The sequence below is a fragment of the Trachurus japonicus genome, chromosome 13 (genome assembly GCF_045865225.1).
Source record: "Trachurus japonicus isolate A0001 chromosome 13, Traja_1.0".
Lineage (NCBI taxonomy): Eukaryota > Metazoa > Chordata > Actinopteri > Carangiformes > Carangidae > Trachurus > Trachurus japonicus.
Window position 1 is genome coordinate 8,532,209 of NC_140919.1, and position 26,879 is coordinate 8,559,087.

Below are 26,879 nucleotides of genomic sequence, written 5' to 3' on the forward strand. Positions count from 1 at the left end.
CTAATGGCGGTAGCTAAGCTAACGGCGGTAGCTAAGCTAACAGCAGGACGTCAGCTGTTAAAACCCTCCCGTTGTGGGACACCACATGAAACTACTCCAGTTAGCTCAGTCATGTTGGAACTCAGATATCCGCTGGAGAAAATATTTTTTCATGGAGCGTTTATTGAGTCACTGAGTTATTAAAGTTAAACAGGTAGCTAACCGTTAGCCCGGCTAATCTATGATAACCATGACTAATTACAAAAATGTGCACACGTAAATAGTAATGTTTGTCCAATCATTGGTTTTATAAACTTTACAAACATCAGATTAGTCTAAACGGCGATATAGTGACATGAAAAAGTAGATATATATAGCGAAACTCTCGTCCGTCACTATTGTTCTCATGCTGGTTTTCTACCCGGAAGTACCTAGTTGTAAACAACAAGGCGATTCGTCCTATTTTCCTAACATTTTAGGTCTAAAATTCAGTTTCAGTTTCATTTATTTAACAAGGGACAATGTACATTAATAAAACATTGTAAAAAACAAAACAAATGTAAATGCACCCGAGTTAGCTAAAAAAGCTAGTTTTCATCGCCAGTCCCTCTGCCTGATGATAAAGGGCAACCTTAACAAAGAGCAACAATGAGGTAAAATACCAAAGACACATTCGGTACACATTAATAAATATACATTTGTAAGACAATAACACACAAAAGAAGCAATCTGAAGATTTTCAGTTTAACTGCTCCTGTTTTACGGTAGTTGTGTCTGTCCCCGCATCGCCACGGCAGCGATGAATGGGAGCGGATTGAAGTTCTGCTGCTTAGGCTGTTTCCATCCCTCAAAGCCACAGACAGCGTCAGATGGAGACTCAAACATGCAGCCAGAAGTTTATTTACTTGAAGCTAGTCCAGAGTTGATATTCCTGTGTTTATGACACAAACGGGAGCTTCCGACTGCACCTGAACACACCGAGCGTCAACTTGGGTCTCGACTCCTCCAGACTTTGAATTAGATCTAGTTTTACAAACATGTCGGCTTGCAAAACCTGAAATGAGTTGGTAGAGCTGCAACAATTAATCGATTAACCACACAATAACCGATTATTAGATCAATTGTCAACTATTTTGATAATCTAATAATCAGTTTCAGTAGTTTTTTAAAGAAAAAAAGTCAAAATTCTCTGATTCCAGCTTCTTAAATGTGAATATTTCTGGTTTCTTTGTTCCTTTATGACAATAAACTGAGTCTCTGGACAAAGCAAGACATTTGAGGACGTCGTCCGGTGGTTTGGGAAACACCGATTGATATTTTCCAACATTTTTTAACCTTTTATTGCAGCTTTGAGGGATGGAAACAGCCTAAGCAGCAGAACTTCAATCCGCTCCCATCCATCGCTGCCGTGGCGATGCGGGGACAGACACAACTACCGCAAAACAGGAGCAATCAAACTGAAAATCCTTCTTTTTCCCTTCTTTTACACCTAAAATGTTAGGAAAATACAGCCCTGAGTTGAATTTTCCCGGAATTGTCCTTTAAGTCTCAAGAAGACGGTCACTTTCTGTGTCGGGACGATGATAATGATTCTTTTCCTTTTTGTTTTTTGATTTTTCATATATATATATATATATATTTTTTTTCTACAGATGAATAAGAAAAAGCTGCAAACAGACGTGAACTCTAATGTTTTGTTTTTTTTAAATTTCAACAGCCCGTCAGTGATTTGGTGAAGTTGTGAAATGCTCAGTTGGTTGAAGGATGAGTTGCTCCATCGTGTCGGTCGGAGACTTCCTGCTTCTATAGATCAATAACACACAGTCTGAAGCCATTAGTGCTGGTGTTGGCTGCACGGCAACCAGGCTGTGTGTGTGTTAGTGTGTGTGTCAGTGTGTCAGTTTAACATGATGTAACATGTCGACCTTCTGACACACACACACCGACACGCACGCACCTGTATAGGAAATTCACTTTGTATTTATTTCTCCAAACAAAAAAAAAGAAAACAAAGCAGTGACATCACACAGACAAACCAGGACACTTCCTGTTCGCTGGAAAGGTTAATTAAGACGACGGTATGACAGTAACCGTGACAACAGAGGTCAAATGTTTGAGGAAGGACTTTTTTTTTTTCTCTGAACCTGAACCGAAGTCGAAGTCCTGTGTGTGTGTGTGTGTGTGTGTGTGTGTGTGTGTGTGTGTGAGAAGTTAATGAGGTCGAAGCTGAAGTGGCGTTTATTTTAGTCACCATGAGGTTGATCACATGCGGTGACGCTCCTGTTCCAGGAAAGATAAATACTTCTTTATTGTTAAATGTTAAATGGATCCCAATTAGTTGTCACACTGCGGTGACGACTACTCTTCCTGTTCCTCTGTGAGATGAACAAACAAAGAAATTACACTTTGAATTCAACAGTTAACAAGAAAGAAAGAAAGAAAGAAAGAAAGTCATCACAATTTATTATTGGATAATCTAGAAGTGTATTCCAGTTGCTCTGTATGATACAGTTCTTTTCAGTGCATTAGATCTGGGTTGAGGGAGGGTAAACGGTCAAAATTTGGGACAACAGGTTCGTGGGTTTACGTGAAATACAGGAAAAGTAGCCTAAGGGTTTTTATACGCACATCAGGCTGTCTTGAGGTGCAGGACAATAAAAAATGTCCCAGAAAAAAGAGAGGGTATGCCCACACACTTAAATTTACGTGAAATACAATCATATATTGTTCAGATACTAAATTAAACCTGAGGCCAGTCTCTCACCAACCTACAACCAGGATAATACTAAGGCGTAAATACTTTTCTTTTGCTCTGTAGTTGTATTTAAAGTTTTTCTTTTTATTATTATTATTATTAATATCTCATTGAATGCCAAAGATGTAATTTTAGGTTTTTTGATTTCTTTTTAAATTATGAAAATAGACACTCTAACACACCTCATGTGTGAATTTGAGAACTCTATGATGAACAGAACTGAAATAGATGACGATCAAAATCTCCGGATGGAAATAAGCACTTTTGTTACAATCCGGCACATTTACATGTTTTTATGTCCATTAATGTGCACTGTCCCATCCAAATAAACAAATAAAGTAAAGTAAAAACTCAAAACTCATGAAAACTCACGATATGGACATTTTATCATAATTCGGCTTTTGATGGTTGACGCTGTATCTCCATTTCTAGAAAACAAGCAGGGATTTTGATGGAAACTTGATGGCCACTGTTTATCTTGGGATGTCTCAGGAACGGAGGCAGGTAGAAATAAACGGTTCGTCCCCAATGGAAGCAGAAAGTTTCACCTTTCAAACGAGCCATAGTATGTGTCTATAGCTATAATATAGAATACGCTACGGCTCTAAACAAAACTCTACTTATTCAGCTCATTCAGCTTCCAGCTTTCAGCATTCACCCGTATTTCCTTCAGGAAATTCATTCCCTAGTATTATATATTATAAGTTCAGCTTCAAGCTTTCAGCATTCACCCGTATTTCCTTCAGGAAATGCATTCTCTACTATTATATATTATAAGTTCAGCTTCCAGCTTTCAGCATTCACACGTATTTCCTTCAGGAAATGCATTCTCTAGTATTATATATTATAAGTTCAGCTTCAAGCTTTCAGCATTCACCCCTATTTCCTTCAGGAAATGCATTCTCTAGTATTATATATTATAAGTTCAGCTTCCAGCTTTCAGCATTCCCCCCTATTTCTTTCAAGAAATGCATTCTCTAGTATTATATATTATAAGTTCAGCTTTGAGCTTTCAACATTCCCCCCTATTTCCTTCAGGAAATGCATTCTCTAGTATTATATATTATAAGTTCAGCTTCCAGCTTTCAGCATTCACCTGTATTTCCTTCAGGAAATGTGTTCTCTAGTATTATATATTATAAGTTCAGCTTCCAGCTTTCAGCATTCACCCGTATTTCCTTCAGGAAATTCATTCCCTAGTATTATATATTATAAGTTCAGCTTCAAGCTTTCAGCATTCACCCGTATTTCCTTCAGGAAATGCATTCTCTACTATTATATATTATAAGTTCAGCTTCCAGCTTTCAGCATTCACACGTATTTCCTTCAGGAAATGCATTCTCTAGTATTATATATTATAAGTTCAGCTTCAAGCTTTCAGCATTCACCCCTATTTCCTTCAGGAAATGCATTCTCTAGTATTATATATTATAAGTTCAGCTTCCAGCTTTCAGCATTCCCCCCTATTTCTTTCAAGAAATGCATTCTCTAGTATTATATATTATAAGTTCAGCTTTGAGCTTTCAACATTCCCCCCTATTTCCTTCAGGAAATGCATTCTCTAGTATTATATATTATAAGTTCAGCTTCCAGCTTTCAGCATTCACCTGTATTTCCTTCAGGAAATGTGTTCTCTAGTATTATATATTATAAGTTCAGCTTCCAGCTTTCAGCATTCCCCCGTATTTCCTTCAGGAAATGCATTCTCTAGTATTATATATTATAAGTTCAGCTTCCAGCTTTCAGCATTCCCCCGTATTTCCTTCAGGAAATGCATTCTCTAGTATTATAATATATATTACAAGCAGCTCCCATCACAACAGGCGTCTCCAGGACACACACAGGTTGACAAGGTGAAGCATTAGCAGCTGGTAAATATTAAAACCTCATTAGAAGTCCTTTGTTGGAGCTTCGATAAGAGTTTTATGGCGTCACGCTGCTGTTTGCCCAGATAACACACGGTGGTGCGTTCAGGTACCAAGAAACAACACACCCACGTCACCTCTCATTAGTTGTAAATGGACGGTTTAATAATGTCACTCAGGTTCTAGCTGATGGGTTTGTAGGAGGAGGCGGAGGCGGAGGCGTCTCCATGGCTCCAGGAGGTGTGTTGTTTCTATTATGGTCTGTCTGTCTGTCTGTTGTTGTGTCACCAGCTTCCTTTCAGTGAGATGGATAATAATATCTGGATCAATCAACTGAGCTCAGAGTTGGTCACAAACCTCATTGTTGATCTGTGGATGAGGACTTCTTTTTTTTTTTAATGATGTTAGGCCGTTACCATGGCGACCTGGTATTTGTCTCAGCAGCTGACAAAAACAGTATCATTCAGTCATCAGTAGAGTTGCTGATAGGGCTGGTATTGATTTACTGGATTGATTTGATTCCGATTGACAAGGTCCCGATTAGATATTGATTCATTTAGAGATATTTAATTTACTCAGTTCATTGTCATAAAGGAACAAAGAAACCAGAAATATTCACATTTTAGAAGCTGAAATCAGAGAATTTGGACTTTTTCCTCTTAAAAAAACTAAATTAATAGTTGACGATTCATTTATTAATCGATTATTGTTCCATTAATCGATTAGTTGTTGCATCTCTACTACAGACCGCTGTGGCCTGTGGGTCCAGCTGTTAATACAATGTTTCCATTTCGTGGTTTTTACGCAACTGTATTTTTCTCACTAGTTATTGTTTTCATATGACGTTCATTTATGAAAACAATAATTACACACGTGACTATGAGCAAAAACCTACAACGAGTTGGTTAGAAATTAATAGACTTGAGCTGCAACAATTAATCGATTAATCGCACAAAAATCAATTATTAAATTAATCGTCAACTATTTTGATAATCTAATAATCGGTTTGAGTAGTTCTTTAAAGAAAAAAAGTCCAAATTCTCTGATTCCAGCTTCTTAAATGTGAATATTTCTGGTTTCTTTGTTCCTTTATGACAATAAACTGAGTCTCTCTTTGGTTTGTGGACAAAACAAGACATTTGAGGACGTTGTTTGGTGGTTTGAAAAACGCTGATTGATGTTTTTCAACATTTTTCAACATTTTATTGACCAAACAACTAATGAGTTAATTGTTTAAAGGTGTACAGAAAAGAAAATTGAATTTAAGCCCACTCTGGGTCATAAAATTAGTGTAATAACTCATCTATCAGACGATGTAGGCCAAACTTTGTGCAAAATTCTATTTTTGAGTAAATCCGGGATGAAAGTGTGTATTTTTTCGCATTGGATAATGCAGGTGCACGGATTATACATCAGCCTGTACGATTCACCAGCCACTGATATTGGATCCGTCATCCGTCAATCAAACGTCTGAGACACACACACACACACACACACCGAATGTCCCGCCCGCTCGATAACGACCAATCAAATTCATTTTCCTTACTCGGGTAAACTCGTGTTGCAGCTCGTGACAACTCGGCGCGACAAACGGCCATTTCTGTTACACCTTTAAATAACTGACAGATTAATTGTTAATGAAAATAATCGCAGAAGAGAGGAAAAACACAAGGAATAGACATATATATGTGGTTGTAGGTGCCCGGCGCCGTGGTTACGTGGTCACGTGGTCACATGGTCACAGCCAGGTGAAGCTCAGCAGCGTTTCAGCAACAGGCTGCAGGTGTTTGTGTGTTTCTGTGTCGACTCAAAGGTCACGGAGCTCATCATGTCAGATCTGGATTTGCATGTTGTTGTTGCTCCAGAAAACTCTGCAGCCGCTGCCCTGCCAGGGTGTGTGTGTGTCTGTGTGTGTGTCTGTGTGTGTGTCTGTGTGTGTGTGTGCAGTGGTTCTTGCTGATAGCAGCGTCGGCCATCGGCTCATTTCATTGGACAGCGACAAATCCAGAGTCACAGCGGAGGCCGCGGCGCTCGCTGCTCGGCTGCCGTGTTGATTTAGAGAGGTGGTTCTACACCGAGGAGCTGCTGGGAGTGTGTGTGTGTGTGTGTGTGTCTGAGTGTGTGTGTGTGTAGAGTGTATACAGTCAGAGAGAGGGATGTCACAATTATTTTCTTAGTACAATTATTGTCAGAGAAATAATTATGGTGTTAAAATTATTCAGCATTTATTAATTTCACAGCACTATGAGTGTGTAAAATCAAATATAGACAAATACACTTTGGCTACTACTTAAATAGGCCTACACAAAATATTTTAAGTATCTATTAATATAGGACCAATTATTAAACCCCCAGGGGAAATGTCTGAAATATTCAAGTCATAAACCAAATGTTAAAGTTTGTTCTAATCGTTTTTCTTAGTGCTGCCCTCAAATAGTTGACCAAGCACTGGTCGACCAAAAATCATTAGCTGACCAAAATGTCATTGGTCGGTTGGTTGTACAGTAGGAAAAAAAAAACAGACATTTGGAGCCGTGTCTTGTCAGAATTAAGTCAAAATCAATATGACTGAACTGTATATGAAAGGCATACTGCCTGTAATAACTGTAAAACCAAACAAAAAAAAGGAAAAAGAAAGCCAGCGTCGATTAGTCGACTAATCGCCATAAATGACGACTACTGGTCGACCAAGAAAATCTCTGGTCGGGGGCAGCGCTAGTTTTTCTTAAATTACAAACGACATGCTGACATTTAAACTCCCAGTTCAATGTTACGTTTGGTAAATGGTATTTACCAGTATCTGTGAGTTCACCTTCACTGTTGCACACATCCACCAACACGGTTCAGACATAAACCTCTTTTGTGGAAAGTGACGGTGTTCAGGAAGCGTTACGATCTGTTAATTGTGGGGTTTGATACCGCGATTAGTTTAGTTTAGTTTAGTTTAGTTCAGTGTGTTTATTTCGGTCTTGTAAAAACAAGTACAATAGACAAATATAAAAGTATAGATACAAAAACACAACAAGCAATACAATGCACTTTGACCGAAAAGGTGTAGCTTATTTTGCCTACCCTTCTTAAATTAACATTTTCTGTAAGTATTTATAATTCAGTTTTTTATTTATTAATAATATTATTTTAAATAACTTTTTGAATCTGTTAAGTGTGTTGCACAGTTTAGATGATTCCATTGATTGACTCCTTTAATTGATATAGCTACATCTTTGTTTCACATTTGTTCATACCTTTGCTTTCTACTGGTTGGAGTCTGAAACATCCTCTGGACACCGTCTGGAAGCAGATTATTATTAACTTCATACATCATTTGAGCAGTTTTCATCGTCCACAAGATCATTGAATTTAAAGGTCTGTAGGTTTATGAAAAATGTGTTTGTTGAGTCTCGATAATCAGCCCTGTTGATGATCCTTATTGCTCTCTTTGTGATATAAAAACTGGTTTTGTAATTGTTAATGGTGACGCCGCTGGTCGGAGAGGAGGATGCTACTGTATGTTATGGTCCCAGGCCATGTCTGGAGACTGTGTGTGTGTGTGTGTGTGTGTGTGTCTGTGTGTGTGTGTGTGTCAGTGTGTGTCAGTGTGTGTGTGTGTGTGTGTGTGTGTGTGTGTTGGTGTTGCAGAAATCAAGCCCTTTGTGTTCTGTGTGAATTGAACAGTGACCAGTGCAGTTAATGCAGCGCAGCGTCGCCCATTGTGAGGCAGCATCACAATACACAAAGAGAGAGAGAGAGAGAGAGAGAGAGAGAGAGTGGTGCGTGCTCTTTGTTTCAGTGTGTGTGTGTGTGTGTGTGTGTGTGTGTGTGTGTGTGTGTGTGTGTGTGTGTGTGTGTGGTACAGTTACTGTATTTCTCTGTGTCTGTCTCTGCTGCTGCTCAGGGTCGAGCTGTGTGTGTGTGTGTGTGTGTGATACGTCGCTGACTCGGAGTCTCTCAGCTTCCTCAAATGGCAGAGAGAGAGATTCGTGAAAGAAAGACGCGTTGTCATGGTAACCGGGGATGCCCCGACCCGATCTCTCCCTCCGATCGTCGTCTTCTCGACACCAACTGCACCGGCTGATACCGATCGCTCTCTGTCTGTGTGTCTGTGTGTTTTTATCAAGAGAAGCAACGAGAGCTGAACCACACATAGTAAAGTCTGTTCAATCAAACTACGGTGGCCCCGAGGGCTCAACTCCTGTCACAGGCTATGTTGGGACATAGACATACCATAATATAATGCATTACTCCACATTTTCTTTTTTTTTCTCACTACAGTTTTCTGAAAACTCGATAAAAACAGTTAGAAATAAATAAAAAAACGCATTACTAATAACATTTCTGTAAAGTTTTACCCGTTACAATCTCAGTATCGAGGTAAATTCATGCAGAACCGCTGATGCCCATTGCCATAATCCCTATAGTCATAGCAGTAGGTTCGTTACCTTTAATTGTCGGTGCAAGCTATTTTTAGAACGGCGGAGCAGAGCCGTGAGCTGCTCAGAGCTACGCTACGGAGGCTCATTATGGGATTTCTTGGTTTCCCTCATCATCAAACTCATCAAATACACAATCCAACAAACAACGCTCTGGTGGACAAGTTGTGAGCTGCACATTCACCACGCTATGAGATAATAACACAACGTTACCACACAGAGTTGTTTTAGAGGGAAATACAGAGACTGTTGATGAAAAACTGTCCCTGAAGGCAACGCGCATCAGCGGTTTTGCATGAATTTCCCTCTAAAACAACTCCGGAGTTGTTGGATTGTGTATTTGATGAGTTTGATGAGGGGAAACCAAGAAATCCCATAATGAGCCTCCGTAGCGTAGCTCTGAGCAGCTCACGGCTCTGCTCCGCCGTTCTAAAAACAGCTTGCACCGACAATTAAAGGTAACGAACCTACTGCTGCAGTATGACTATAGGGATTATGGCAATGGGGCCAATTTGCCAAAACGTTGAACTATCCCTTTAACAAAGGTTTTTTCCTGCCAGAGAAGCTGCAGACACACGAAATGTGACTTTTACACAGATAAACTAGAAGAGTGGTTTTATATGACGTGTGCGAGAAGCTGTGAGATGTTGGAGTTATTTAAATGCAGCTGTTTGTGGTTAATTTAGTGTAAAATCACAGGTCACAGGATGAACAGAGACTCAGTTGGACAGATGTGTTTGTTTGTGATGAATCGTTGGGTCTGAAAACACAGAGATTCACTTTATTTTTTATTGAGCAATTGAAGACACAAACTCTCCAAGAGGATAATTACAATAATACTAGGGATGTCACGATTACTTGATTTCACAATTAATCGCGGTATTAAACGCCACAATTATTTAATCGTAAAGATTCCTAAATACCGTCACATGTCGGAACCATATTGGCAGATGTGCTCCAAAATGAAGGTAAACGCACCAATACTGGTCCATTTATTTAACGTAGCATTGAATCAGTAGGAATTTAAATGTTAGTGTGTCATTTGTATTTAAAAAAACACACAAAATAAAACAAAAAACGATTAAAATAAACATAACATTTGGTATAGATGACAATTTATGACCTGAATATTTCAAACGCTTCCCCTGGGGGGTTAATAATTGGTCATATATTAATAGATACTTGAAATATTTTGTGTAAACAATGAGTAATGTAATTATATTTTGACTGTATTTGATTTTACACATTTATAGTGTTGTGAAATGAATTAATGTATAATAATCGTGATAATCGTAATACCGTGATTATTTCTTTGACAATAATCGTACCAAGAAAATGTATGATCGTGACATCCCTAAATAATACAGGTGAAAGTTAAATGCAATATATAAAAGTGCAAAGAAAACAAAACATTTGGGGATTCATAAAGGAAAAATCAACAAAGCAAATAGTAACAGATAAGTGAAGATTCACTTTATTATCATGTTTATACAAAAGCCAGCGTGTGTTTTTCCCACAGACAGTGAAGTAGCACCAGGCTGAGAGAGCGGTTGTGGTTTCTCACGTCAAATTAAATGTAAGTGTGAATGTCGACTGTGAACGCATCACCTGATGTTCCTGTTGTTGTTGTGAAGTCGACGATGTGTGTGAAGGATTTTTTTTAATCTCCCACGACTGTTTTTGTTGAAAACATGTCTTGGTTTTCCGTGCTGCGTTCAGGGCCCCTCATGGTTGTGTATGTGTTGTGTGGTGTTGTGTTGTGTTGTGTGGTGTGTAACTGTGTGTTGTTGTGCTTCCTGTCTTGTGACCCAACTTTGGTTTTTTTGGTTTGAGGCAGATTTTTGTGTGCAGTAATTAAAGTGTCTGCTGATGGTTTAAACCTCTCTACTCTATGAAAGGGTTAGATTAGAACAGTTCTCAAACTTCCTGTTCACCTGAAAGCACCACCACCACCAGTGGCTCTAATTAACTCACCGAGTCGTTATCGTTAGTTTACAGCTGGTTTCACTTCACTCTCAGCAGCAGTTTGTCTGTTTCAGCCGCTGTAAATATCACACTGTAAATTAAACTGCTGCCAGTTTGACTCCGCCCCCTTCACTCCCAGAACGCCCAAATATGGTCAAAGAGGAGGAGCGGATAGTAAAATGAAAAGATAAACAAAATAAAATTGCAGCATAAGTAAGTTATTGTTTATTTGTAAATCATAAATTAATAAGTTAAAGGACAATTCCGGGCAAATTCAACTTGGGGCTGTATGTTCCTAACATTTTAGGTCTAAACCATAGACTGTAAAAAGAATGGATGTAGCGTCCGTGACGTCCCCCATTGGTTTTGGGGAGTCGTTTTTGTGACTCCAATATGGCGGCCTGAACAGCGCCATGTTGGATTGGCCGGCCGAGAACCCGCCCACTGGCCTCGAAGCAGCTGTCCACGGAGCTGCTCGGACCTGTCACTCAACGTTTCCGCGCCCTGATTGGCCAGAATTTTAACCTAATTCATTAGATTCACATGACGTCACTGTGTTTCTGCGCCGCCATATTTGTGTCCGAATCAGGGCGATCTGGGCACAGATCACAGCGTCACGTTACCAGAACAAGTGGAGTAGTAGGAGGAAATCAGAAAGAGACCGAAAATTGACGTTATTTGAAAGATGCCAGGATTATATTGTGCTGTTGACTGTGATAGCAGTCGCCAAAAAAACCCCGGACTGCAGTTTTATTCCATCCCAAAAGACGTAAAGTTATAGACGGAATAAATAGTTGACTGCAGGCAGTCTGTCAGTGGCAGCATGGGCTGTGACAAGTCTCACAAAAAGAGGGGATTCACTTTTTAATAACATGGATATATTGAATTCTGCATTTTGATTACTTTCTTATTAATTACTCACTGATTCTGCATTTAGGGTCTTTTATTTCTGTATAACAGACCGTTGCTAAGTAAAACGGGCCGTTGCTAGGGACGCCGCTCTGATCAGCGGAGCAGGGCAGAAGAACTATGAAGGGTTTTTACCTTGTGTTTCATTTTTACCAGCTTCAGACTAATTGTGATGTTAGAAAAATGACTTGTAGCTTGTTAGAGGGAGAGTGGAGGCTCTCTGCCTCCCTCACCGCTGCTGGAACCAAACCTGCGATCAGAGCGGACAGAGCGGACGGGCCAGCGCAGTGTCACAGCTGTGACCAGCTGTGTCTGTGCCACCGCGAGTCCGTGACACAAACGTGTCCCGTATCGTAGTCTCTTATGACAGACAGGACGACATAAATGCGCACATCGTAACATTTACATAATTCATCAATCTACTGATTGATTATCAAAAGCTCGTTGAAAACAACTACACACGAGTCGACAGGAGGAGGGTGAGGAGCAAACAGCGGAGAAGTGACCGGACTAAGGACTTTGATCAACATTACGTCTCAAATTAATTAATTAATTAATAAACTGTGTAATAAGTGGGATAATATAGAGTTAGTCTGTTGTTATAGAGATATAAACCCAGACAGGATGTATGAAACCCTGTCATTTTGTCAAGAAACTGTCATTTCAATCCTGCGGTTTGATGCTGTCATATGAGGAGAGCTGTCACATCGGACACAAATATGGCGGCGGTCCCTTCGACGTGACGTCACTGCAACCTATGAATAACAGTAAAACGGTAGAGTTAAAAAAAAATTCACCCCCCTCAGAGTGTGTGCGGGGGTAGAAACTATCGATTGAGACCAGAAAACGTGCTGACACCAGGCTTTTAACATGTTTATTGAGGATGTAAAGTCAGTGATTTTAACATGGGGGTCTATGGGGAATGCTGCTTTCTGACACCAGCCCCCAGAGGAAGAAGAGGGGATTGCAGTTTGTTGAACGCGGAAGTGAGCTTCACTTCTCAGACCCACAACTGCCCCCTTGGTTTTACCACAGGATGTCGGTCTTTGGTGAAATATACTAGTTGGTCATTTGCGGGGAAATTTTTACTGACATGGCGCAATCGCACGGGATTAAGATCACAGACGTCCTCCGCAATTATTACAAATTACCTGAGGTCCCCAGGTAAAACTGATCCCGTGCAAATAGTGTTTGTTTGTAAAGATTCACAAGTTAAAACGAGTCATAACAGTTTTCAGACGTCGATGGAGGAGAGTCACTATTTCATATTATTGCTCACTACTCATTAATCCAACGGGTGAAAGGAGTTTTATTGCAGTTCATTAATAAATGATGACGAGTTTTTATATCATACAATACGGTTCCTTTTATGAGTAAAGTTAATAACTGAGGGAGTTTCATGTTCCTGTTTCTGCTCCATCGTCTCCATCTGATCCGGTTGGTTCTGGTTTCACACCAAAGAACAGTTTACGACGTATTGTTGCCGGCAGAATAGAATAGAATAGAATAGAATAAACTTTAATGTCCCACAGGGGAAATTTGTTGTGGACTCAGTGCATGGTAAAAAGCGAGAACACGACTGCGAGCTCTGTTTTTGGTTTTGGGAGGCGGGAACACAGACGAGCGTGTCGACTGACGAGGCAAGAAAAGAGGATTAACACCATAAAACGAGTTGTTCTCCATCTTGCTCTCCATTGGACATTGTCCTCGCTTATCAATTTGCATAAAGTTGAGTTGCGGTCAACTTTTCAGATGCGCCGCAGCTGCTCAAATGGCTGCGCGGCCCGCCACCACCTACCCAAAATGCTTTGCAAGGCAACGGTTTGACGCAATCCATGGTAGGGAACGACTGATATGATTTTTCAGGGAAGATAAATACAGATATTGATTATTAGTAATCAAGGAAAGGAAGGATAGAACGGAGTGAATGCCTTTTAATCTTGCCAAATAGTGAGCCTGTATGAAAACACTTGATGACATCACATCACATTGTAAAACTTTATTTAACACTTCATTTATCTTTTATAAAACGATCTTCCTGCACTGATACTAAAAAGTAATGTACAACTTTTTTTTTTGGAGAAATTATTGTTTTATTTTATTTTTTATAGAAATTTTAACACATTTTCTACAATTTTTTAAAAACCTTTTTTTGGAGAAATTTTACCACTTTTTTCTATACATTTTTCCCTTTTTTTTTTTTTTTTTTTTTTTTTTAGATCATACCACTTTATTCTAGATTTTTTTTTACTTTTTTTTTTTATCATACAACTTTTTTCTAGAATTTTTTTTTTTTACTTTTTTTTTTTTCCTGAAAATTGTTTACCCAAAAATGTTTTTAAGGTTTTTGGAGAAATTGTACCACTTTTTTTACAGAAATTTCTCTACAATATTTCCAAAAATTCACGCCACTGGCCCTAAGATGAACGTACAATGACTAAACCTTTATTAATGTACTCTTACTTTGAAGGGGTTTCCTTACTTGTGTCATATAATGTAAAGTAAAGTAATGTAATGTAAGGATGTGTAGAAACATGCAAAGTCTTCTGTGTCACCGTGGAAACGGCAGCGCTCCAGGAAGTCACTGTACGTTAAGGCCGTCATGAAACCACAGAGCGGCGTTTCTTCTTTTCTCAACGTCTCGTTTCTGCTTCCTCGAAATAAATGAAACGTCAAAACAGGTTGAATGAATCCATTAATTAACTGTGTAGTTTACACAGAGTATTAATATTAATATTATTAATCACTGTCTGACATGTTCATTCTGCATTTAGAGAGAAAAACAGGACGACATGAACTGAGCCGGGATGGCCACATGACTGTCAGGAAGAATAATGAGCTTCTAGTTCTGGATAATTACATGTTTACCTGATGGTCTGATAATTATCTTTACCCATTAGTTATCATGCATCTATAACAGCAAATGCATTATGGGATATATTTGCTTTCTGTGCTGCATTGTTGGACACTATATGAGTCCACTGTATAGGCTATATTCATTCTCACTGTACTGTAGGCTCTAGAGAGGAGCGAGTGATGAGAATAGAAAAGAATAAATCTCTATTGTCCACCTGGGTTTAAAAATTAGCTTTCGGCTCAGCAAACAAACTAAAACAGCACGAATTACACTGAAGAACAGAATCTATGAACCACAACAACACCGTATTTGGTTAAAATAAGTTAAAATAACAGAGAAAACAGATTCAGTGTAAAAACTCAAAATCTTTCCAAGAATATTTGTCTTATTTCTTGTCAAAATGTCTCAATTTTAATCAAAACTAACCTCTTTCCACTTAAAATAAGACTCATCACCTAAAAATTAACTTGTTTTCAGATCATTTTCACTTGTTTCAAACTAATTTTCAATTGAAATAAGTAGAAAAATCTGCCAGTAAAAGCAGGTTTCTGTGCTTGTAATAAGAAACTTGCTCCACTATCAGATTTTTCTACTCATTTCAAGTGAAAATCTGCTTGAAAAAAGTAAAAAGTGTATAAAAAAACAGGCTACTTTTTATGTTTTGAGTCTTATTTTTAGTATAATGAGATTTGTTTTGACTAGAAATGACATTTTAACTAGAAAAAAGACAAATATTCTTGGTAAAATGTTGAGTTTTTGCAGTGTTTTTGTCGTAACGCAGACGTAGTTGATCCTCAGTATCTCGACTCTCTGAGGCTTCAGACTCTCGACTGTCTCTGCAGATCAGACTCAACGACCTGAGACCACCAGCTGATCCCAGACCAGCCTCCTTCCCCCTCTTCCTTGCTGCAGTAGTGTGTTAAAATGTGTGTGTGTGGTTGTGTGTGTGTGTGTCACCACAGTCATATGCTCTCTGTGAGATAAAGGTGTTTCAGTCTCAGCTCAGTAATTACATAAGTCGTTTTATTTTGACAGCGCTCGCTCCTTCTCCTTCCTCTCTCTGCTCTTATCTGCAAAGTCTCCGTCTCTCTCTTCTCTCCCACGGTCTGTGAACGCACCACCACCACCACCACCACCACGGTTCCTCTCCAGTCAAATGATCTCTGTTTTTGTCTCTGTGAAGGTTTTTTTTGGGGTTTTTTTTTTTTAGTCTGAGCTCAGTTTAAACCTTCACGTCATGTTTAATTTATTTCAGTTTATTTGATAGGGACGATGCAGGTTAACATAGTGACACTTCCACTCGTTACAAACAAGTCAATGTGACTGATGTTCTGCAGACAGAGATTTTTATAGCTCATGCTAGTTTCCAACTCCCGTCCCTAGTTAGGCTTTTAGTAGAAAAAAAGAAGGTAAGAAGAAAGACATCAAAATTACATACAACACTATAAAATGTACAATACATACATGTCCTTCAACACTGACTACATGAAACCGAGTTTTAAATATAACAAGAACAGATTTAACAACATGAAACCCTGATGAAGGAGCCAAACAGAAGCTGTTCTCTTGTGTTGTTGTTTATGTTTTGTTTATTTCCACATTTAAAAACATTTACAATCATGACATGAATGAGACCAGTCAACAAGACCGTACATTAAATCTTTACAGTACATATAAATCATCGTCGTGTCGTTTCGTGTTAATTCAGTTGAGTCGGTGTGAAGCTCAGAGCAGCAGCGGTGCAGCGGTTCGGTGGTTAAATGATGATTTATGTCTCTGATGGTTTTATCGCCACGGTTACAACTCGTTACATGAACCTGTTCAACTTCACTGAGTGAAACGCTGAACCTGAATGGACTGACTGGATGGATGAAGGGAGGGAGGGATGGATGGATGGAGGGATGGATTGATACATGATGGAGGGATGGAGAATGGGTGGATGCATGGTGGACATGCACTGCTACGCCGAGACCCCCTGTAACTCAGAGAAGCTGCACGGAGGACTCTGAAACTTCTCCCAGCCCTTAGTCCACATGAGATAATGAGTGAAATTTCAATTTTGAGTGAACTATCCCTTTAAATGATAATAATAATAATTGAGGTTCTAAAACATTAAACATAATTTCCTAAGTCTCAACATTTAGCCTGAAATTCCTTGTTTTGTCCAAGAATCATAAATTCTACATAAAATCCTGAGTCTCTTGTTTGTTTTGGTTAAGTTTAAATTCAGAATCAGGTTTATTGCAGAGCAGAGGAGGAAGATAAGGGTGATGATGATGATGATGATGATGCTGATGATGATGATGATGATGATGATGATGATGATGATGCTGATGCTGATGATGTCATCTCCTCTGTCCCTCCACAGTGACGGATGTGGAGCTGAAGCGGCTGAAGGATGCCTTCAAGAGGACCAGCGGTCTGTCCTACTACATGACCCAGCAGTGCTTCTACAGGGAGGTGCTGGGAGATGGAGTCCCCCCCAAAGTGGCCGAGGTAACGCTCCCAGTGTGTGTGTGTGTGTGTGTGTGTGTCTGTGTGTGTGTGTGTGTGGTTCCTCAGACCCTCGGTGTTTCTGTTGAAAGCAGCGTTCACACCAGTCTAAAGCCCCGTTTCCACTGTGCGCTACATTACGGGTCGGTACGCTTACATTTCAGTGTTTCCACGACCATGGAACCGTACTGGTTACCATGGTACCCGTTACCTTTTTTATAACCCTTGGGCCCAATTCCGATTCTATTTTTCATCCCTACCCCTACCCCTAGCCCTACCCTTGCCCTTGAAACGGAGCAACAAGGAGTAGGGAACCCCTACGAATTGGGACACCACTTCAACAATCACATGCGTCATCAGTCGTCTCTGCTGGCTTTCACATAAGCAGACGTGACGAGCTTTTGCCACAAATCCTCTATTCAGAACCACGTTAACTTAATAAAATAAAATAAAATTTAATGAAGAATGATCGGTTCATTGTAAAACATTTATTTATTGATGTAAATGTGGTGATTTCTGTATCGGCTACAGAGCCCCCAGGCAGTGCTGCTCCTGTGTCCAAAACACATGAAGCTTCACTTTTAATTCAAACAAACTAATGCGACAATTGTTACATTTCATCAATGAGACGAGCATTTATCTCCTGAAAAGAATGTAATTACGCGGCGTTAAACCTTTAAAACCCTGCGGGTAAGTTAATTAGCGGTCGTCTTTTCTACCTTGATGAGGTCGGGAGGTTGGCCGGCTGACGAGCTCTCTGGACGGGGTGGTGTCTCTGTGACGAGCCGCTGATCTGCTCCACAGGTGGAGGCTCCACCGTGGAGCTTCACTTCTCCGAAAAACATCGGAGCAAACGTCTAAACAGCCTCATGTGGATAAACCGGCCGCACATTGGGGATCTAAACAGCTACTTTCTCGCATGAAAAAATATTAAAACTTAACAAAATGACGTAATAACAGCGCTACAGTGAGAAATAAATCAGCTGCCGGTTGCCGCAAGATGCATTCTGGGAAACTTGCCATAGCCCTCGGTCCGTAGTGTGCCCCTGAAAAATCTCCGTTTCGAGGGCGAGATAGCCAGACCACTTCCCCCTAACCCTCGTCTGAACCAGAATTGGGACACCCCTACCACTTCACGTGAACGCGCAAAACGAAGGGTTAGGGCCGAGGGCTAGGGCTAAGGGGAGAATCGGAATTCAGCCTTGGCTTCTGGTTGGGGTACCTAGCACACAGGACCGGTTCCCTTGGGGAGGAGCCGAAGCACTGCGAGCTGCTGATTGGTCGAGCAAATGGCGTAAGCATATAAAGTCCGCTACTAGCTCAATGCTAACGTATAATGTAAAACCACATAGACGGGCTGACTGAAATTAGCATCGCTAAAGCCATTTCGCGGTAACCAAGCCATAGCAGTAAAGCTGCTAAAAACGGTTTCAACTCTGGCTTTAGTGCTGTTAACACGTCACAGTTTAATCCAGAGTCTGTGGTCAGTTTATAACGCTGGCTAGGAAATTTGCCCCGGTGTTTTGGGAAGAAGTGCAGAGTCTGTGGAAGTCGTGACGGGGACCGTAGGGCTGGGCGATATGAGAAAAAATCCTATCACGATAATTTTTTTCATATCAGTCGATATCGATATATATCACGATAGGACTCAAGTCACTGTTTTTGTCAAGCCTAAATGTTCCATCATACTCACAAGTGAGATTTGAAGATATCAGAAGGTTATTTCTGATTTAAATATTTATTTTTCGTCAAAAATTGAACATTTCAGATGTAATGATTAACATATAAAAGCAATGAGTAGCCTAATAACAGTTTCAGATAAATAAAACTGGTATTATATACAGTTAGTTTCAACCAAATAATTTGATTGGACAAGAGACATACATGCCTACAGTACAACAGCACTGGGTCTTTTTACAGACATTATCACTCCGCTGTTCAGGCGTTCTTTAACATTACATCAGACAGGAGTTAGGTCAGACTAGAGCCAGGCTCCCCATACAGGAGCTGCTCCATCTCTCTGCTGCTGCTACAGTTAGAAACGGACGTGAAAATTAAAACCTGGACCTCACGTGGCCCGTCTAATTAGCGATCATTCTCAGCCTAAACCCGGCTGGAAAAGAAAAAGGAAGAGAAATCGCCGCGGTTAGCGTTTGCTTCGCAAGTGGCCAGTGTTTATGTCGGCACAGCTGAACAGTGTCGCTCTGGTGTGAGGAGCAGGAGCAGCAGCAGCAGCAGCAGCAGCAGCGGCAGCAGCAGCAGCAGCGGCAGCAGCAGCAGAGCGGCCACGCCGTGACTGCGCTCCCTTTGATGTGTGACGGCGAGCCGCTCCGACTGCTGCTGTCTCCGTGGTTAAAGTTTAGTGTTGTTTACACCTACTGTATTAGAGTTCAATCAATCTGGGTTAATGTAAACATGACGTACCACGTCTTTTCGCGGTCACTCGTCCTAGTTCTCCTCCATTTTTTCTTTCGAGGCAACACTCCTCTCTCTCTCTTTTTTACTGGCGATGCCCCGCTGCTGACGCCAGGCTGCAGCAGCCCAAACATTACCACGTGTTGTTGTGCTGTGTACAGTCTTCCTGCTGTGTCAATCTAACCTGGCTGGCTCAGCCAGTGGTTCAGCGCGGCGCAACTCTCGTTTTCATTGGCTGTTTCAAAACATGAATGAATGAAACCTATCGACTTTCTATCGACCACGTTTCATATTGCTATTGAGTAAAGTTATATCGCGATATATATCGTTATCGTTTTATCGCCCAGCCCTAGGTGGCAGCGACTGTCACAAGGGCAGTAGCCGGTCTATTGAGCTGATCTGCCGGGCCGTCGGGGCGGTGTGTGGGGGCGTCGACGTACTGACGCTTCGACACGCACTCCGCCTACAATGGAAACTCAAAGCTGACCACATCCGACCCGACCCGTACCCGTACCGATCCGTACTGACAGTGGAAACGAGGCTTCAGTGGAGCCAAAGTGGGAGGGTTACTCAGGTTACTCTGGAGGTGTTGGAGTGAACCAGCTGTGGCCGTCTCTTCCCAGAGTTCAAAGATCAGAAATGCTTTACTTTATTAAAGGAGAAGTGCAACTTTTTACAACCTGGACTTTATCTCTGGTATAAAACACGGTGGTTTACTCACTCACCCATATAACGCTGGTGTCATTAGGATCCTTCAGAGGATATTGAGCTGCATTATAGAGCCTTATAGAGCCGTATATATCCATATAGTGGGAGTGATGCAGCCTCTAAATAACACATTATCTGCTGTGAAACTCGTTCATTTCACCAACATGTTGTTATGATTCACTAGTGCTGTTTCCCTTTGACTCTGGAGTTTCCTGTTGTCGTCATCCAGGGTCTGTAGATCGACCTACTGACCTCTGACCTGGATGATGTCATCTCTGATCAGCTCATTCACTCTGCCTCTTTGTGTGTTCAGCATTTTATAACTACTGTATAATACCCTTCGCTGTACAGGATCGTTCTGTATATAATTGTTAATAAAGCAATAAAAAAAAAAGGCAGGGAAAGGCATTCACTCTGCGTCGGTCGGCTTGTTTACCTGGAATCTGCTAGTTTTGTGCAACGTGGCTGAATATTTGTCAGATTTTGAGGTTGTGGACGATGACTTTAGTAGAGTACTACAGTCTACAGATGAGCAGCTCTTTAAAAGGAGCAAGTGGAGGCAGAAAAACAAACCGCTGCTGCACGTCTGTGAATAGATAGTAACTGGTGTTGTTGTTGTGGAACAGCACTAGAGAATCATAACAACATGTTGGTGAAATGAATGCGTTTCGGGGCAGATAATGTGTTATTTAGAGGCTGCATTTGCACACGGAGACCTGCAGGTGTGAAACCTCGACCAGCGTCTGTAAGAAGAACCGGGGTCTGGTGGTTTTGTGTTGAGACGGACTGAGATTGGTTTGTGTCTTTGCATGGATTCATTCCACTGTTTTTTGAGAAATTTTTACCACTTTTTCATAACACTTTTTTCTAGAATTGTTTTTAAGGTTTTTGGAGAAATTGTACCACTTTTTTTTTACTGAAATTTCTCCACAATATTTCCAAAAATTCACGCCACTGGTCCTAAGATGAACGCACATTGACTAAAAAAGTAATATTCTTAAGTCTCAGAACAAATATTTCTGTATTTCTGGTGTTTGCTTCAAAATTTTGTCCAATGTGGGTCCGTGGTCTAACTTGTGTCAGTTTCGGGGTCCACTGGGGAACCACTGGGATAGGCTACCATATTAACAACAAGAAGTTATTATCTCCATTACGTTGCAAATGTATTATTAATAAGACGTGACCGTGATAAGATGTGATTTTTTGAAATAAAGTAATCAGAACAGTAACTTGATTAGGCTACTTTTAAAAGGAGTAATCAGTAATTTAAACACTTTTCCAGAATAATTCGCCCAACACTGCTTCTTGATCCTTGTGCGAAATCTTTGATCTTGTTTGTGTAATTTTAAGTCTAGGAGGCTACATTTAATGATCGTATATAATCTCCTGGGACTTTAGGCCTCATATCAGTGGAAACGCAGACGCCACAGGAACCTTTTAGTTCCTCAAAAGAAAGTTCCAGGAACTAAAAGTCAGTGGAAAAGCACCTTTTTATAACTTGAAGATACATTTTCAGCGTCTAAACAGAGCTGTTCCCAGTCTGTCTCTCTTTGCTGCACGTTAACATCAGTGAACTGTGGGAAGTTCACATCCCCCTCCTCCTCCTCCTCCTCCTCTGTCGCCATGGCAGCAGTTACTACGGTGACAGATGTCCAGATGTGAGTTCCTTCCTCTGCTGCTGCAGGTTGTGATGGTTCAAAGGAGCAGAATCTCAGCTGGACTCACATCTGGACTCACATCTGGACCGTCTCCAGCTGATGTAGATTCACACGAGTTTGTTTTGTCGCTTCAGCCACAAACACAAAGAGATGATGCAACACAGTGGAGACAGGAAACAGGAAGTGTCTTTCACAATAAGAGCAGAGCCACAACGTCAACAACGTGTGGAGAGAAACTCACCTTAAAGGTGTACAGAAAAGAAAACTGAATTTGAGCCCACTCTGGATCATAAAATTAATGTGATAACTCATCTTTCAGACGATGTAGGCCAAACTTTGTGCAAAATTCTATTTTTTAGTAAATCCGGGATGAAAGTGTGTATTTTTTTTTTCGCATTGGATAATGCAGGTGCACGGATTATACGTCAGCCTGTACACGATTCATCAGCCACTGATATTGGATCCGTAATCCGTCATTCAAACGTCTGAGACACGCACACACACACTGAGCTCGGTCTCGCCCCAAGCTTTGAATATCCCGCCCGCTCGATAACGACCAATCAAATCCGTTTTCCTTACTCGGGTAAACTCGTGTTGCAGCTCGGGACAACTCGGCGCGACAAACAGGACAAACGGCCATTTCTGTACACCTTTAATAACAGTAAAGACTGTGTCACTGGACCTTTAATTAATATAACTCATCACTTCTCAACGTATTTATACATCTGAACATTTTAAGATGATGCGTTCAGGGTCCAGAGAGTTTGTAGCTGAACTCTAATTTGTGTTTTTACGTGTGTAACAGAATTAAAACAGCACTCATCCTGCAGTTAACTAAAAATACACAACAAACTACAAACAATTAGTTAAATAGTTAATTGAGTTAGAAGAGTTTCTGTCTGGAGGAAACTGGTGATGCGTTCACTGCTCTGTAGGAAATCTGATAAAGCTTCAGGTACTTTTTTTCATGATGTATTGGGGAATGTAGTGTGTGAGTCACATGCTGCTCCAGCTCAGACACTTCTCTCGGTTGAGATGTGGCTTGGAAAAAGGTAAAAAAAAATCCACTCTGTCACCCAGCCTCTCAGGATACCTAGTGTCAGAGTTACATGTACCCCATGAACACCGTTTGACCATTTTAAACTTAAAATGTCAAGAAAAAACATATAAAAACCAATGAAAACTGACTAACTGCAATGCATTTCAATGGACGTGGAAGCAGAGAATGTCCGAGTGTATGGGCTAGCTATGAGCACTGTGATTGGCTCATCGTGTTAGGGGGCGGGGCTTAGCCAGAGGTCAATTGTCAATGGAACAACACTTTATAGGCTACAAAAACTATCCAGTAACAGTAGCAAAACACGTTTAGTAGTGTACATTGCTTACCATTCACGAATCTTGCGTTGCTGGCCACCATGTTGAAAAGGTCAAAGGTTATTCTCATCTCGACCCAGTGGAAAATACCACATGAGAGGGAGTTCATTCATGTGCACTTTTCACGTGGCCTTTTGGTATTTCCCATAATTACCATATAGCATGAAGGCACCGATATACAGTCCTTGGTTTTCAGAATAAAAGCCCTGGTAGCTGAACCCGCTGACCTGTGATCAGGTTGAGGTCAGGGTTTCCCCGCAGCGTCGTCACGGTGAAATATGTAAATAACAGGTGTTGTGACATCACTGCGCCGCCCACACATCTGGACCGACCACAACAACATCTGGGCCACCGACCGACTGACTGGTGAACTCACCCCATTGGTCGAACCGCTCGGCGCCGGGGTTTCCCCATTGGCTGCAGCTTGGTGTCAACAGTTTCTGTGACATCATCAGGGGGCGTGGCCAGAGTGATTGACTCACATTAGCATATTTTTCTTTTCTTTTTTCTCTTCTCTTCTCTTCCCTTTCTTCTCTTTCTTTACTTTCTTTTTATTTTCTCTTCCCTCATTTTCTTTACTTTTCTCTTGTCTTTTCTCATCTTCTTTGGTTTCCTCCTCTTTTCTCTCATCCTTTTTTCTCTACTTTACTTTTCTTTCCTATTCTTTTCTCTTCTTTACTCTTCTCCTCTTTACTTTTCTTTTTTCTTCTTTTCTTTACTTTTCTCTTCTATTTTCTTTTCTCCTTTCTTTTCTCTACTTTTATCTTCTCTTCCTCATTTTCTTTTCTTTTCACTATCTTCATCTTAACTTAACTTTGCTTCTTTCTTCTCTTCTTTTTTTCTTTTCTTTTCTCTTCTTTTCTTTACGTTTCTCTTCCCTCATTTTCTTTTATTTGCTTTGCTATACTTTTCTTTTCTCATATTTAATTTTCTTTTCTTAACTTTTCTCTTATCTTCCCTCATTAGGGTCCGGGCAGCTAAGCTGCCGGGACACTATTGTATTCCTAGGAATTCTTCTTCTTCTTCTTCTTCTTTCTTTCTTTCTTTCTTCTTCCAAGGAAGTCATACTTCCCATGGGCGAAAACTCACCAAACTTTGCACAAAGGTTCAGTCCCATGCCAGATTCACTCAACTCCAAGGACATGTGCCCCCCCCTCCTAGGGGGGGCACAATAAGCGTTTAAATTTAAAAATTTTAAAAATTCCTACCAAACCAACGGTAGATGCTACAGTGTTGAAACTTCACCACAATGTAGCCTCAATACTGCTGAAACTTTTGTCCACTTAAACTTATTACAAATTATGAAGTCCATCACTCTGTTTTTTTCAATAACTGTAAAACTTTTAAAATGTATCTCCTCCCACAATTTTTGCTCAATTGACACCAAACTTGCTACAGAGCATCTCCTGACTGTCCTCCACAAAACTTGTTTCTCGGATTTTTGATTAAGCAAAAATTGAGCCTACAGTGCATGAAAACGTTTGACTGTAAACAGTACTGTAAACATATACCATCAAATTCTTGCTAAATACATTTTCAAACTTCCTGAAAAAAAATGAGAATATTCTGGAGTCATGGTTGATGAAGTTTAGCAAATATCAGAATTTTAATTCAAAAACTGAATTTTTGAGAACATTTTGAATTCTGCTCTCATGGGAACAACTGCAGTCAATGTGAGACTGGAATTTATAAACATCACCATTCTCTTATGAAGCAAAACACTTATCATTAAAAACAAATCACCAGGGGCGGCGTTTAACTCACATGGTAGAGCTGCCGCACCATGTTGAGGCTACAGTCCTCACTGCAGGTGACCCCGGTTCGAATCCCACATCGGGCAGCCCTTTCCTGCATATTATTCCCCCTCTCTGCCTCCCCATTTCCTGTCTCTCTCTCGACTTTGCTATCAATTAAAGGCAATAAAAGCCCCAAAAATATACTTTAAAAAAACAAAAAAAAACAAATCACCAACATTTCCATGCTGTCAAGATGCAATTTATGTATTATCAGATTTTTGTTTAGATGACTGAATTTCTAACATTTTGACCATTTCATCACAACAGCTGAGTCACCTGAGTGGATAAATGAAGCTACACAGCAGGTCTCACTACCAGCTAATTAGCTCAGCGAGTTAGGAGCTGGTTCTTGGTGTCAGAGGTTGTGAGTTCGAGACCCAGCAAGGGTGATGATGATGATGACAGATCAAAATGTCAGATGTCCTCAACATGAAATACAAGACAATTGTCCTAATTGTCGCGTCACAGAAAGCCTCTAAGTTTAAAAATCCATATAGCTTGGACTGGACCATGTGCAAAGGCTCCTAACATCTTAGATTCATAGTAGATGTTTGACAAATACATATCATTATTTTACCTCAAAAACTGATTTTTCTTTTTACTGTGGTTTCAAATCTGCCTACACGACAGTGAATGGCTTACTCAATTTGTGAAGCCACTGTTGTCTGCCACTTGTCAATTAGCTCAGTGCGATAGACAACAGTCTTTGGTTCTTGAGGTTGTGGGTTCAATCCTCAACTGATGCAAATTGGACACTATAAGGACAACTGTCTTGTCTTCCTATTCTCCTGTTTGTTGCTCAGAATTGCCTAAATTTGCCCAAAAGTAGCCCGGACCCGACCCATCGCTGCGCAGCAGCTATAATTTTCTTTTCTTTTCACTATTCTCATCTTTCTTTACTTCTTTCTTTTCTTCTCTTCTTTTCTTTTTTCTTTTCTCTTCTTTCCTTTACCTTTCTCTTCTCTTCCCTCATTTTCTTTTCTTTTCTTTACTCTTTTCATATTTACATTTCTCTTCCCTCATTTTCTATACTTTTCTTTTCTCATATTTAATTTTCTTTTCTTAACTTTTCTCTTATCTACCCTCATTTTCTTTAATTTTCTTTTCTTTTCACTATTCTCATCTTTCTTCTCTTCTCTTCTTTTCTTTACTTTTCTCTTCTCTTCCCTCATTTTCTGTTCTTTTCTTTTCTTTACTCTTCTCATATTTACATTTCTCTTCCCTCATTTTCTTTTCTATACTTTTCTTTTCTCATATTTAATTGTATTTTCTTTACTTTTCTCTCGTCTTCCCTCACCTTCTTTTCTTATCTGAAACACACAGAGCAACAATTGCAGCGACTTCAGGGACACCACCTTCTTCTCGTTCACCAACCAGTTCTTCCTTCGTGTCTGTGATCAGTTGCTTTGTGACGTGTTTGACCGAGGTTTCAATATTTAAATTTGGTGGGTGAGCTGCCGTCCGGGGGAAGTTTGGTGGTGGATTTACTTTGAATTCTCTGACTCACTTCTTTTTTTTAGTTTGTTTACTTTAGTTTTAACCACATGTGAAGCTCGTCTGCAGTGTGTAACCTGCTGCCATGGTTACGCCTCATTAACCTGACTGCACCGTCACCTCCACAAAGAGAACATAGGACTGTAGTTGTCTATGGACGACCAGGGACGTCACGGAATAA

The 26,879-nt window shown here is 40.3% G+C and overlaps 1 protein-coding gene across 5 annotated transcripts in view; it reads left to right on the forward strand.

Annotated features, from left to right (window-relative positions):
- Window positions 1–26,879, forward strand: part of usp32 (ubiquitin specific peptidase 32) — a 100,324-nt gene that overhangs the window by 10,413 nt on the left and 63,032 nt on the right. For all 5 annotated transcript variants that reach the window (XM_085794757.1, XM_085794759.1, XM_085794758.1 and 2 more), the window contains exon 2: window positions 17,129–17,256. In XM_085794757.1, coding sequence (XP_085650883.1) covers window positions 17,129–17,256 — 128 coding nt within the window. The remainder of the gene's footprint in view (window positions 1–17,128; window positions 17,257–26,879) is intronic.